Source organism: Myotis yumanensis, unplaced genomic scaffold (assembly GCF_028538775.1).
Source record: "Myotis yumanensis isolate MYYU_CA2020_CCGP unplaced genomic scaffold, mMyoYum1.0.hap1 SCAF_3, whole genome shotgun sequence".
Taxonomy (NCBI): Eukaryota; Metazoa; Chordata; class Mammalia; order Chiroptera; family Vespertilionidae; genus Myotis; species Myotis yumanensis.
This window is the reverse complement of record NW_027223754.1, coordinates 189,605,923-189,620,330: the sequence shown is the minus strand read 5'-3', so window position 1 is coordinate 189,620,330 and position 14,408 is coordinate 189,605,923. Positions and strand designations below refer to the sequence as shown.

At 39.2% G+C, this 14,408-nt stretch overlaps 1 protein-coding gene across 2 annotated transcripts in view; it reads left to right on the top strand.

Moving 5' to 3' along the window:
• BORCS5 (BLOC-1 related complex subunit 5) overlaps positions 1-14,408 on the top strand; it is a 72,640-nt gene that overhangs the window by 36,803 nt on the left and 21,429 nt on the right. For both annotated transcript variants that reach the window (XM_070407842.1, XM_070407841.1), the window contains exon 3: positions 13,640-13,797. In XM_070407842.1, coding sequence (XP_070263943.1) covers positions 13,640-13,797 — 158 coding nt within the window. The remainder of the gene's footprint in view (positions 1-13,639; positions 13,798-14,408) is intronic.

The window sequence follows — 14,408 nt, the reverse complement described above, 5'->3', positions numbered from 1 at the left end:
TCTGTCCCCTGGTGGTCAGTGCGTGTCATAGCTACTCGCCGGTCGGCTGGTCACTTAGACTTTTATATATATAGATAAGTTAGAGAAGAACTCTATCCTAACATTGATACCAGAGAGTTAGCTGTGCATTGTAGTGTTCAAATACTACAGAATTTTAGAATTGGAAGGGACTTTTAAGTTTTATCATACAACTAGAGGCCCAGTGCACGAAATTCGTGCACTGGGGGTGAGGGAGGTGTCCCTCAGCCCAGCCTGCACCCTCTCCAATCTGGGATCCCTCTCACAGTCCGGGACTGCTGGCTCCTAACCACTTGCCTGCCTGCCTGCCTGCCTGATTGCTCCTAACTGCTTCTGCCTGCCAGCCTGATCGCCTCCAACTGCCCTCTCCTGCAGGCCTGGTCGCTCCCAACTGCCCTCCCCTGCCAGCCATCTTGTGATGATGTGGGGTGGCCATCTTGTGGCGGCCATCTTGTGACGATGTGGGGTGGCCATCTTGTGGTGGCCATCTTGTGACAACATGGGGGCAGCCATCTTGTGATGACGCAAGGGCATGAGGGTCAATTTGCATATTACCTCTTTATTATATAGGATTTACTGCTTGCAGAGTTCTGGAATTGAGTGTACTAGAGCATCTCATCAAGTAGGTAGACTTCTAGCCATGACTTGCTGAACATATAATCCCAAGCAGCTCACTGTCATACAAGCCAATCTACTCATTTATTGGATAGCTTTGATTAGTTGAGTGTGGTGCCTTCACTTAAGCCCAGATTTGATTTGCTATAATTTTCACTTATTGTTTAATTTGTTTTTTAATGAAAGGCTCCCTAAAAATAATTCTGGAATTATTTCACCTTTATATATTTACCTACTAGTTTCAATTACAATTAACATGAAAACACATAAGTGTTTGACCTACTTTTAGTTTTTGTTTCCTTCTAAGATATAATTTAGCTTCATCTTGTCTTTATAGTGAAAATTATATATGTGAACATAGGTTGGATAGTAAAACTTTCCACATATTTTAATACTTGGTAGACAGAAAAGTTCCAGAGTGCTTTTATGTACTACTCATTCTATTATTTTTTTCTTAGAACTTGCATGTAGGCAGTGGTTTTGGTATATACACTTTTCTACTAGTATTACATAATAACAACCACCTTTATCCTTCTTTCTTTCCTCCAGTCTTTCCTCCTTCCCCTCTTTCTTTTTCTTCCTTCTTCCTCCTTCCTCTTTTCTTAGCACAAAGGTGTTTTATTATCTACTTTAACCTGTGTATAAATTTTCCTCATTTGGCAGGTGGAGGTGCCGAGGTTCAGACAGGTTTAAAGATCTTTCCTATCACACAGCTCTGAAGGTAGAGCCAGCATTTAAATCCAGGTCTAATTCTAAAACCTGCGTATTTAACCAGTTTGTAAGTCTGTCTCCCTAACTTAGTTATATTAGTGTCATAAAATCAGACATCTTTCTGTTCTAAAAATGTTTGTGTCTTTGGGTTACCCCAGTGATTTTTCAACCTTTTTTGTCTCATGGCACATAAAAACTAATTACTAAAATTCTACAGCACACCTAAAAATATATTTTTGCCAATCTGACAAAAAAATTGATATAATTTGTATTGACTTACAAAAAAATAATAATAGTAAGTATCTACCCTTTTTGCTCCAAATTGACTTTTTTTAAAAATCAGGTGCCGCCCTAGCTGGTTTGGCTCAGTGGATAGAGTGTCGGCCTGAGGACGGAAGGTCCCGGGTTTGATTCCAGTCAAGGGCACGTGCCTGGGTTGCAGGCTTGATCCCCAGTAGGGGGCATGCAGGAAGCAGCCAATCAATGATTCTCTCTCATCATTGATGTTTCTATCTCTCTCTCCCTCTCCCTTCCTCTCTTGGAAAAAAAAAAAAATCAGGTGTCTATAGTTGTATAAAGGATTTCTGGTATGAAGAATGAACCAATTAGATGCAACCTTATTATGTGAGATGACCAATAAGATGCAACTCTATTATGTGACCTATATATTTATGGTTCAAGATAGGGCATTCACACCAGATGGCTATTGTTGTGTTGGCTGTCATGTTTTTATTTGACAATCTAAGGGAAAAGAGGTCACTGCTCCAGACTAAATAGTCAGGTATTGCATGTTTTAAAAATTATTATGGCACACCGATTGAAAATCGTTGGGTTACTCGGTTAGTGTATCACATTGGTAGTGTGTGTATGTGTGTCATTATTGGAAATATATTGCTTCTGCTTGCTTCTCTTTAATAATCCCAGCTCCTCTCCCTTGGTTTTGGACACCAAGGATCTTCCTACGATTGCCCATTTCTTCCTAGTTTCCTGTGGTGTTCTTTCCTGTTTCTGGAGAAACTAAAGCACAGAATGAGAAAAGAGTAACAAATAATTACATAATTTTTTTCTGAATATTATCAACTGATGTGTTTCATAAAGGAGGATGTTTTCACAGCTGTGTACTTTAGGGATAGTGGGAAAAGTTTGAATTTTTCTAACTTGAGTGTCTTCAACAACAAAGGCAGTGACGCACATGCTTGATAGACTTGGAATGTGGAAACCAGCTCTGTTAGCCCTGTGATAGGAATCTTTGTGTTTATGGTCACATTGGGATTCAGATATGTTATCTCAGTGAACTTGAGACCAGGGTTCAAGGAACCAAGGCGTGGACTTGCTGAATATGTGATTTAATTACTCTAGATCAATCAAATTTTGAGCGAGTGATGATGGGATGGATATATGATGTGTACATTTTGACGTAGTTGCTAGGGAAAGGAACAAAGTTTAATCCTTGGTTTTGTTGACCTTTGGTATCACTTTTATCTTGTAGTTCCACATAACTGCCTTTGCTGAATTTTCAAAAGGCGGCAGTCAAGTGATTTATAGATAAGGTCTCATTCACTACTTGCACAAGAAGAGCCCATATGTTCATATATGGGTGACGTCAATTTACTTTAGATGCAGGAATGAGTTCATTTCTTTGGAGAGATATGAACAGAATGTGTCTCTTGCTCTGGTGAGAAATAAATTTAAATCAGAACTTTGCTTGCAGGAAATGGAATGGAATAACCAGGCACTTGCACCTTCAGAATTTAGGGATCTTTAGCAAGGTCTAAGGGGGCACCAATTGTGTGTTTGCAGAACTCTATTCAAATACAAGCATTCCTCAGTATATGAAATAGCAGATGTCTGTGGAGATCTACTTTGTATATGCTCATGAGGCACTATGTGCCTTGGGTCTTTCAGAGATAAAAATACATGATTTCTTTCCTCAAGGACCTTACCAGGTAACTGCAGAGAGAGAAGAATGTCAAAAATAGTACACAAAAACGATGTTCCGTAAATCTTATAAATGAACTTTTAACCAAGTGTGCTTCAGACATACAGCCCATAAAGAGTAAGATTTAGTTATAAATGAGCTATGTTGCTATTGAAAACATTGAGATTCTAAACCAAATCTCAAATAAGCAAAAATATCTTAAGCATAAATTAAGAGGAAAGTTGTATTGTAAATTAATTTCTCAAGAAAGTTGCCAAATTATACACCATAGAATTTTAAGAATTGGCAATTCCAGAGCTCTCATGTTTGGGCTACTGTATTATCTCCTTCAATTATAGTAATATTTCTGTTACCAAAAATCATTAATTTATAGTATTTTTCTTTTTATTAATACTAGCACTTATTTCCATTACTATTTTGTTGTCATGATTATTATTGTTACTGTATTACTTTAGTTACTAAGTATAGGGGATAAGAAAATGCTTCCTAAGGTCATCCTAAGAAATAGGTAAAATATATAATAAGCTTAGCACTGTGCTTGGCTAAACAAGTGCCATTATTAATGTAGCTATTGTTTCTCTTACTCATGAAATGAAAAATAAATGCTTTATACAGTGACTGACAGCAGTTAAATTCTACTAAATTATAATAACATGTAGCTTATCTATGATAATAAAAGCATAATATGCTAATTAGACCGGACAGCCGAACAACCTTCTGAACATCATTCCAGATGCCCTTCCTGAGGAAGCCGTGGCAGCGGGGGCCAAGGCATAGGTGGTTAGGGGCGATCAGGCAGGCAGGCAGGCAAGTGGTTAGGAGCCAGCGGTCCCAGATTTCGAGAGGGTGCAGGCCAGCCTGAGGGATACCCTCCCCTACCCCCGGGGCATGAATTTCGTGCCCTGGGCCTCTAGTTGTTTATAAAAGGCCTTAGCATACAACATGAGGCAAAAGTAGGTTTATAGTTGTTCATATGGAAAATTATACAATAATTAATAAATAATAATAAATGTGTTTTGTGTACTCACAACTGTAAACCTACTTTTCCCCAAGCTGTTTATCATTTTATCTAATCCTCTTAGCTACTTTCAAGGTATATAGTATTACCCCTCTTTTACTGGTAGAGACATTGAAGTGAAGTGTTATTGAAGAGCTCTAGAATCAGGTTTTGGGCTACCTACCCAAGCATAATGGCCAAAATTATGCCACAGACCTGATCCACTGAGGTCACTACTGCTGCCATGACCAAGAACTTGACATGCCTTGCACCACAAACAGTGCCACCTGGGAGTGGAGACTGGACATTGCTACTGGTTCTGCTTCTATCACTGCCTCAGAAACATTGTTTTTCTGGAAAGTGCTATCGCCAGAGAATGTCATTGTGGGAAGTCCCTATTTTGCAACATTGCTCCCTGTTTAGAGTCTGGGTTGGTGTATAGATTGGAACTTCTGCCTTGTGCTTATATACTAGCTGCAGTGCAGGTGGGAAAAATGGTTTTTGGTTCTTCAGCTTCTTGGTATAATAGGCAGCTAGGCTCTCGTATATGACACTTGGCTTTATTGCCAAATCCTTGGGTCTTAACTCTCTGTATAGAAGACACATTTTATATTTCCTGTTGATTATATATAATCTGAATAGAAAATAAGGTTGTTTTCCTTATTAGTAGACATCACGTGTGGAAAAATAATGTGGTTTTTCTCTAAAATTGATCTTGTTCTTACAGATTAGCTGTTATAAATTAATGGTATTGCCTTAGCATTTTAAGCTACCAATCATTGAGAACTTTCACCTGATCAAGGTGTTTTTTCCAGTGTAAACAATCCTGTGTTTTTTGAGTGTAGAGTATGTAATCCTTTAAGGAAGGCAGGAGTTAGCACCTATATGAAGGGTGACCCCATTGAACAAGAAAGTCATGGCATTAATATTTCAGATTTCTTTTTTGTTCCATCGTTTTCTTAGTGTGTCTTTTGTTTTCAATTAAAGTGAAACTGTGATTCATCTTTCTGAAAAAAAAAATCAGCTCCCCAATGTGATTGCTGTTGACTCTATAAAGGTACCCTTCCCTCTTTTATAGTCAGTCTCGCTGTGCCTTGCAAAAGTCTGCATTTCTGAGAACTTGTGTATACTTCAAACTACTTTAAGTAGAATCATGTGTTACATACCAATTTTTGAAAGAACACTTTAAGTTTTAAAGCAAATTCTTTTAAAAAGGGAAGGATCCTTTGGTGCTCCAAACAACCTTCCTTCCTTTGTCTAGAAGCTTTTGCCCTATGTTTTCTTCTAACAGATTTATAGTTTTAGGCCTTTGGTACATTTCGAGTTCATTTTCATTCATTCTTTTGCATGTGGATGTCCAGTTTTCTTAGCACCAGTTATTGAAAGACTATCCTTTCTACCATTGAATGGTCCCTTATAGGAAATCTTTTGACTATATATGTGAGGATTTATTTATTATTTATTTCTATTCTATGAGGGTGGAATTAGTAATATTGATCTATATGTCTTTCTTTATGCCAGTACTACAGTCTTTTGATTACTGTAGCTTTGTAGTAAGTTTTGAAATCAGGAAGTCTGAATCTTTCATCTTTGGTCTTTTTAAAGATTGTTTTGATTATTGGGAGTCTTTTGAGATTCCATATGAATATTAGAATGGGTTTTTCTATTTCTGCAACAAAAAAAGTCATTAGAATTTTGACAGGAGTTGCATTGAATATGTAGATCACTTTGGGTAGTATTGATATCTTGAGAGAATTGTCTTCCAGTTCATGAAACATGAGTTGTATTTCCATTTATTTGTCTTCAATTTCTTTCAGCAGTGTTTTAGAGTTTTCATTGTACAAGTTTTACATATGAGAAAATTGAGGCTCAGAGATATAAGGTTCACGGTCCAAATTCATACAGCTAATAAATAATGAGGCCAAATTCAGCTTTTCCCATTCTCCCTGTCTTAGTCTGTTCAGGTTTCTATAACAAAGTACCGTAGACCGGGTGCCTCATAAACAACAGAAATTTGTTTCTCACAGTCCTGGAGGCTGGGAAGTTCAAGATCAAGGTGGTAGCTGGTTCGGTGTCTGGTGAGGGCTGCTTCCTGATTCATAGACAGCCTTCTTTTTGCTGTGTCCCCACATGCTAGAAGGGACAAGTGAGTGCTTTGGGGTTTCTTTTAGAGTATTACTAATTCTACCCTCAAACTTAATCACTCCTCCCCCCCGCCCCCCAAAAAAAACAACAACAAAAAACCTATCTCCTCATACCATGCCATTTTCAACATTTTGGAGGGAAGCACAGGCATTCAGTCTGTAGCATCAATGAGACAGTTCTTTTTTGGCCCTCTGGTGGTTTTATTTATTTTAAAATATGCTTTTATTGATTTCAGAGAGAAGAAGGGAAAGGGAGAGAGAGAAACATCACTGATGAAAGAGAATCATTGATCAGCTGCCTCCTGCATGCCCCGCACTTGGGATTGAACCTGAAACCTGGTCATGTACCTTGACCAGGAATCAAAGCCCAATCTCCTGGTTCATGGGTCAACACTCAACTGCTGAGCTACATCGGCCAGGCCCTCTGGTGGTTTTAGGAAACTGTTAGGAGGGAGATCCTGGGAGCATTGTTTTTAACCACACAAAACATTTGGTGGGTTGGCATGTTATATTGAGCTTGCCTCTACTTGCAGTTTCTTCTCCCAAATAGTTTAACCAAAACAATAATGATAGCCATTCTGAGTGGCTCCTTCTCGTGGGTGAGATTGTTGCTCCTCTCATGTGACTGAATAGAGATACAAGTCCCTAAGGGCACCAGTCATGGAGGGCACCCCTTTCTAAATGCCCCAAAGGAATTGAGCACTAACACATATCATAAGATCCTGCCCACGTTGAGCAGATGGTTTTAGACTTTCCCCTTTCTTTAAGGTAAGTGGAAGGAATGCCTTTGAGAACTAGATTTAACACAGGTTTCTGTGCTTTTTAAAAAAATCTTTGAAATATACCATGAACAATTGAGTCAAAAATCCCTTATTAGTCTGGCCAGTATGGCCCAGTGGTTGCTCATGAACCTATGAACCAGGAGGTCACGATTCCATTCCCGGTCAGGACACATGCCCGGGTTTTGAGTTCGATTCCCAGTCGGGGGCATGCAGGAGGCAGCTGATCAGTGGTTCTCTCTCATCATTGATGTTTCTATCTTTCTCTCCCTCCCCCTTCTTCTCTGAAATCAAAGATAGATATGTATTTTAAAATCCCTTATTAGTTTTAGGGGGATTTTCTTTTCTCATAATCTGTTGCTTAATTATACCTTCACAAAGTTACATAGATTCTGCTTTCTGTATTGTGTGGTAGGAAATACTGTTTCTCATATGGGCCCCACTACTCATAATACTCATTTCTAGTCCTGTAAGTGACTAAGCCTCTAAAAGTCAAGGAATTCAGTTGGGTAAAAACCCAGGTTAATACCCATATGGCTTTTGACTTTATTTCAGAAAAACATTTTTCCCCTACCTGACATTTCAGAAAGAAAAAGATTGTTCAGCAAAATATTTTCCAACTTTCTAACCCTGATGATTTTTTCCCCTCAACACTTTGAGGTAGGTGCACACGGCAGTTTGCTGATCTGTGTAATAGTCGGTCTTGGTCCTCACCCTTCCCTGGAACCCACTCTCTATTCCTGTACAAACAAAGTGGTTTCAACAGGGTCTTGAAATGTCTCCACTTTTCACCATTTGCAAACCCAACTCTTAATATATGGAATCTATTAAATCAGGTTTTTAACTCAATAAACATCTACTTTGTGTACATCACTGTCTTAAGCTAAAGAAAAATTAGAAAATGGAGGGTAATGGCCCTGTTCCCTAGCACAGTAAGGAAGACATGATTTAGAAACTTTTATTTAACATGGAAGACTAACCATAAATATATGGAGGAATAGTGTGTTAGGAGTAAAATTCATGATGTCTATAATTTTTAATGGGCTCAGGAAAAGAAAAAATAGAAAAAGATGAAGTAGACATGATAAAGTCTTTAAAAAATTTTTTTAAATCCTCAACCGAAGAAATGTTTTTATTGATTTTTTTTCTTTTTCTTTTTGTCTTATTTTTAGAGAAAGAGGAAGGGGGGGAGAGAGGAAGAGGAAATTGATATGAGAAGAAGCATCGATCACTGGGCAACTTAACTTGATCACCTTAGTGTGCCTTCTAGACTTGGCAGCTTTCTTAAAATCCACCATCCTCTCGTATTTTTTTTTAAAGAGGAAGAGTAAGGGTTTTGTTTTGGCAGCTAAAGCTGGGTTCTGGGTCCTCTGCTTCAGCCCCCTGGAAGCTTGGTCTGTCCCTGTAGCTTTTCTCCTCCCATTTTGCAGTACAGGCTCCCAAGAGTAATCTCAAGCACTGGCTAGTTCCTCACTCACTTGGGAAGAGCAGTTTCACTCTGAGACCAGGCCTCACTCTTACGTCTATGTGGAGAATACAGAGTAGAGACCCTGAAAAGCCTTTTTTCCTCCTAAAGTCTTCCTCAACTCACTCGTTCCTGGAATTCCAGCATTAGAACTGCATCCTCGTAACCATTTGTACGCCATAAGCGTCTATAGATGCAAGCGGTGGACCTTTTTAAATTAAATTCAAAATATTGTGGCAGTTAACTGGTTAACCGAATCTGAGAACCTTTTATGTACCAGATGCTATATGTTAGACACAAGAGATAAAAAGTAAGTAAAACATGGTCCCTGTTCTACCAGCTCACAGTTTGTTATGAGACTTTTAAGTGTCTTGGAGAAGATAACTGTTTTAAGGTGTACTCATACATATAAACCTTGGAAGATATGAACTGGTTTTGACTTACAGAGTTGGGGATAATTGAGTGAGGGAAGAAGGGAAAGTTGCCCAAGAAGACATTATTAATAGATGGGAAAGACCTTGCCGTGTTTTGTTAAAATGAATGTTTAAAAATATTTGAAAGGGAAATACATTTATATGAATGTCTCTCTCCAGATCCCTGTTTTCCAACTGTCTAATTCTTGTCATTTGAGTTTCTTTATGTAAATACTAGAGGCCTGGAGCATGAAAATTCATGCACTGGAGCGGGGGTCCCTCAGCCTGGCCTGCCCCCTCTCACAGTTTGGGAGCCCTCAGGGGCGGGAGGCGACCCGGCGATCAGGGGAAGGCGATGCACCCATCATTCCTCTGCTGCTGCCACTGCCGGCAGCGCAAGCCTCAGCCAGCCCTGGTTACCTGAACCTCGGGCAGCCCTGGGCGGCTGGGCAGCCACCATCTGAGGCTTGCCTGTGCCTCAGGCCTGCCCTTGGTTGCTGGGGGGCTGAGGGGACTGGGGGACTCCAGAGGTAGGCACGTGGCGGGGCTGAGGGGACTGGGCGTCGCCATGTTTTGTGATGGCGTGAGGGTCAATTAGCATATTCCTGTTTATTAGATAGGATAAGCAATTATGAGTATATATTTTTATTTTATTGTCCCTCCCCTTTTACACAATGGTAGCATGCTCTATACATTATCCTAAATACCTTTCTTTTATTAATATCTTTTGGAGATTTTTCTATATGAATACATACAGAGCTTCCTCATTCTTTTCTGTGATCATATATTCTTACTAATGGCTGCATCATGGTTTAATTAACAAACTCCCCACTGATGGACATTGAGGTGTTTGTTCATATTTTGCTATTATAATCACTGTTGCAATGAATAATCTTATGTATATATCTCACATCATTTAACACACATGCTAATGTACATGTAAATTCCTAGTAGTGAAATTATTCTATCAAAGGCTTTATGCATTTGTAATTTTGATATCCATGCCAAGTTGCCCTCAATAGAGGTGTTAATGACTTACACATGAATCAACAATGCCTATTTCCTCATAGTTCCACCTACAGAGTTTTTATCATACTTTTGGATTTTTACCAATTTAGTGGGTGAAAAATGGGCTAGCAATAAAGTTTTAATTTCTACTTTTCTTATGATGAGTAAGGTTATGCAACTTTTCTTATAGTTGAAGCATTGGTATATCCTTTTCTGTGAAGTGTCTTTTCATGTCTTTTTTCTATCTGTTTTTGGCTGATTTTTTGCTTGCCAATTCTAGGAGCTCTATATATAAGAGGAATTTACCATTTGTGATTGAGTTGCAAATATTCTTCCCAGGTATTTTTGTGTACTTTTAAACCTGTTTTTGCCATGGGGAATCTTGATTTTTATATTGTTGAATTTATCATTGTTTCCCTTATGGCCTCTGCATTGTCCTGGCCTGCTACTAATGGCACAAAATCATTCCTCTTTCCATGGTGCATACTCACTCTTTTCCTACTTCAGTCTTGGATTGACAGCAAAAAGCTTTTGGTGTCTTCCCTCCAAGTCTGTTTCTGGGACTGTGTTATTTGTCACTTATCTATATAATAAAAGCCTAAGTGACCATTATGGCAGAACGACCAGTTGCTATGATGTGCATTGACCACCAGGAGGCAGACGCTCAGTGCAGGAGCTGCCCTCTGGTGGTCAGTGAACTCCCACAGGGGGAGCGCTGCTCAGCCAGAAGCCCGGCTCATGGCTGGCGAGCCCAGTGGCGATGGCGGGAGCCTCTCCTGCCTCTGTGGTAGCGCTAAGGAGCAGCGAGCAGGTGGGTGGTAAGGAGTGAGGGGTCCCGGACTGCGAGAGCACAGGATGGGCTGAGGGACAACCCCCAGTGCACAAATTTTGTGCACCAGGCCTCTAGTAGGAGATAATTGATATTTATGTTAGGAGATTTCAGTGTTCTGAAAAAAAAAAAATCCATCTTCTTGATTAGAGGCACTCTAGAAAACTGGCAGTTTCTTGTAAAACTAAACATGCAGTTACCATTCAACGCAGAAATTGCTCTCTTGGGCATTCATACCAGAGATACAAAAACTTATGTTTACACATAAACCTATACAAAACTGTTTATAGCAGTTTTTTTTAACAGCCCCAAACTGGAAACAACTCCAGTGTCCTTCAGTGGGTGAATGGTTAAACAAGCTCTGGTACATACATGCCATGGAGTACTACTCAGAAATAGAAAGGAACAAGCTACCAACAATATGTGACAACGTGGATGAATCTCTAATGCATTTTGTTAGGTGAAAAAAAGTCAGTCCCCAAAGGTTACATATTGTATTAGTCCATGTATAAAACATTTTTCAAATGGCAAAGTTTTAGAAATAGTGAACAGATTAGTGTTTGCTAGGGCTAAGGATGCTCCCCTAGCAAGGATGAGAGAGAGGTGGATGTGGTATAAGAACCAACACAAGAAACCCTTGTGTGATGGAATGGCTCATTATTTGTCGGTGATGGAGGACACATGACCCTACATGTGAAAAAACTGTATAGAACTAAATTCCCCGGTGCGTCCACACATGCACACACACATACACAAATGAGTGTAAGTAAAATGGAGACATCTGAATAAGATCAGTAGATTGTATCATTGTATCATTGTCAATATCCTGGTTGTGATATTGTATTGTAGTTTTCCAAGATGTTACCTTTGGGGGGAGACTGGGTAAATAAATACACAAAATCCTGTACAATTAAAAAATAAATTCCCATTTTTGCAACTACCAGCTTCACCAAAAACTGCTATGTAGAGGCAGGTCCACTGGAGTAACTGGGCTCTTGGTGTTAGGATCAGCAGTGGAACAGCTGAGGGACCTAGTGCTGGCAGTGGAGTGTTGGGGAGCGAGGCAGTGCCTCAGGTTCAATTCTGTGCTCTGCTCGGTCAGGCCAGATGAAGATCTGAGAACAGTGACTGGCACTTCCAAGGATTCTCTGGGACTACCCAACTGGGTAGCTCATCTTACAGCCTGTCTGTGGGGAAGGATCACTTGGGCTTGGGCTCCCATACCTCAGAACCAGTGAGGGCTTGACATTGGTGGTTGGGTGCAGGAATGGGGAAGGGTTCCCAAGATGACTTTTGCTATGGGTAGGTCCACCCTCATCATGCCCAGCATGTACCCTGTTGTCATGTTTATTTTGGTGTACCTCTTGCTGTTTCATTGGCTCTGATATGAGGCAGACCCTGATCTAGCATAGTGCTTCTCAGAGTGTGGTGGGGGGAATCCCTGAGGTCCCCAGGACCCTCCTGGGGAGTTTTCACAGTAATATTTAGATATTTGCTAATTACTCTCATTCTCTTACAAGTGTGCAATAGAGTTTTCCAGAGGTGACGTGATGTGAATGAGCAACAAATTGAACATAGAAGTGGATACAAAACTCCAACTGTATTCTATTAAGCCAGACATTAAAAAGACGTAGAAAAATATAAATAAGTGCCACTTTTCTCACTTTTTTGTTTTGGAAAATAGAATTCTTTTTTCTTAAAATATGTTTCTTGTTAACATTCAATGAAGTTATTGTTATTTTTAAATGATTTAATAAATATTAAAGAATTTTCTCAGCTTAATTTTTAATTGGTGAATATTGATATAAACTACATAAACCACAGCTCTTTGGGGTCCTCAGTAATTTTTGAGACGGTAATGGGGTCCTAACACCAAAAAGTGTGTGATTACCAGAATGCATTTGGCCAGAAGTTGGTGGACTTGCGTTCTAGTCAGGATTTTGCTGTGTGATCATATGCAAGTCATTTAGCCTCTTTTATTGATTTCTTCTTCTATAAATGCTAATAATTGCCCTGTTCTATATACCTTAAAGAAAAGTGAGATAATTCTATATGAAAAGCTTTGAAAATAGACTGTCCTATGCAAATGTAAGAGAATTTAGTAGTTAGACAACTAAACTTTTGTTGGAAGAAAATGTGAAGAATGAAGTTTATGATTGTGTCAGCTGATACTCTGTTCACTTTTTAAATTTTTTCATTTTACATCTCCTCCTAACAACTTCCGTATCCATTTTATTTCTTTTTTTTTTCAGTTTCTCAGACAACGATTAGAATTATTAAAAGGAATTAAGTAAATACATCTTCCAAAGTTTTCAGTCAAGAAGGGATTTATATTCCTGATACTTTGAAGTAGTGTCATAAGGTCAGGAGTTCTGTCTTAGAGAAACCACTTACTAGCTCTGTGACTTTAGGGAAGTTACTTAACCTCTCTGTGTCTTGGATTCCTCATCTGTAAATTGGGGCTAATAATACCTTGCTTTCCATGGTGATTAAGAGTATATAATAATGCACAGGAAGCCCTTGGCCAGTGCTTGGCACATAGTAGATGCTCCATAAATGATAGTTGCTGTGATTGTCATTAGCATATAACAAAAGATGCAAGATTAAATTTAGGTCTCTTGCCCAGTCTTTAGTAAACTTATTATTAAGCTACTTTATTCACAAGTTTATTAATAGTAATTTTCATTTCATTTGACTTCATTCTTTTTTTCTGCTTTGAAGGGCTATTGAGTGGCCAGACTTCCCCAACAAATACCAAATTGGAGAAATTGGATTCTCAGCAGGTGTTGCAGCTCTGCCTCCGATATCAGGATCACCTCCATCAGTGTGCAGAGGCTGTTGCTTTTGATCAGAATGCTTTGGTTAAGCGAATCAAAGAGGTAAGTATTGTGGGAAAATAACATTGCTGACTTATTGTGATTCCCTGTGACTCGTGAGTCCTTTTCTACTGGGCAGTAGAGCTAGTGAGCCCAGCTTTATAGGAAGTAGTCATTTTTCTGAGTTTTGACATTTGTCCTCATTGCTTTGTGGGATTGTCTTTCCTAACAGTAAAATGTGGTGGTGAAAAAGAGTGGTCCATGGAGCTAGACCAATATGGAGTTTGAATCCTGGTTCACCACTTAAATTGCTTGGGCAAGTTACTTAACTTCTCCTGGTCTCAGTTTTCCTCATCTGAAAAATGGGGCTAATAAGTAGTAACCTACCCCAAGGGTTGAGTAAAAATTAAATTGCTCAGTTAAGTGTTAACTCTTTTTTAAATTTTATTTTTCAACTACAGTTTACATTCCATGTTATTTTGTATCAGTTTTAGGTGTACAGCTTAGTGGTTAGTCAATCATATACTCTCTATAGAGTTCCCCCTGATATTTCCAGTACCCACCTGGCACCCTACATAGTTATTACAATATTATTGAGTATATTCCCTATGCTGTACTTTACAACTTCCAATCTGTGCTTCTTAATTTCTTCACCCTTTTCACCCAGTCCCCCA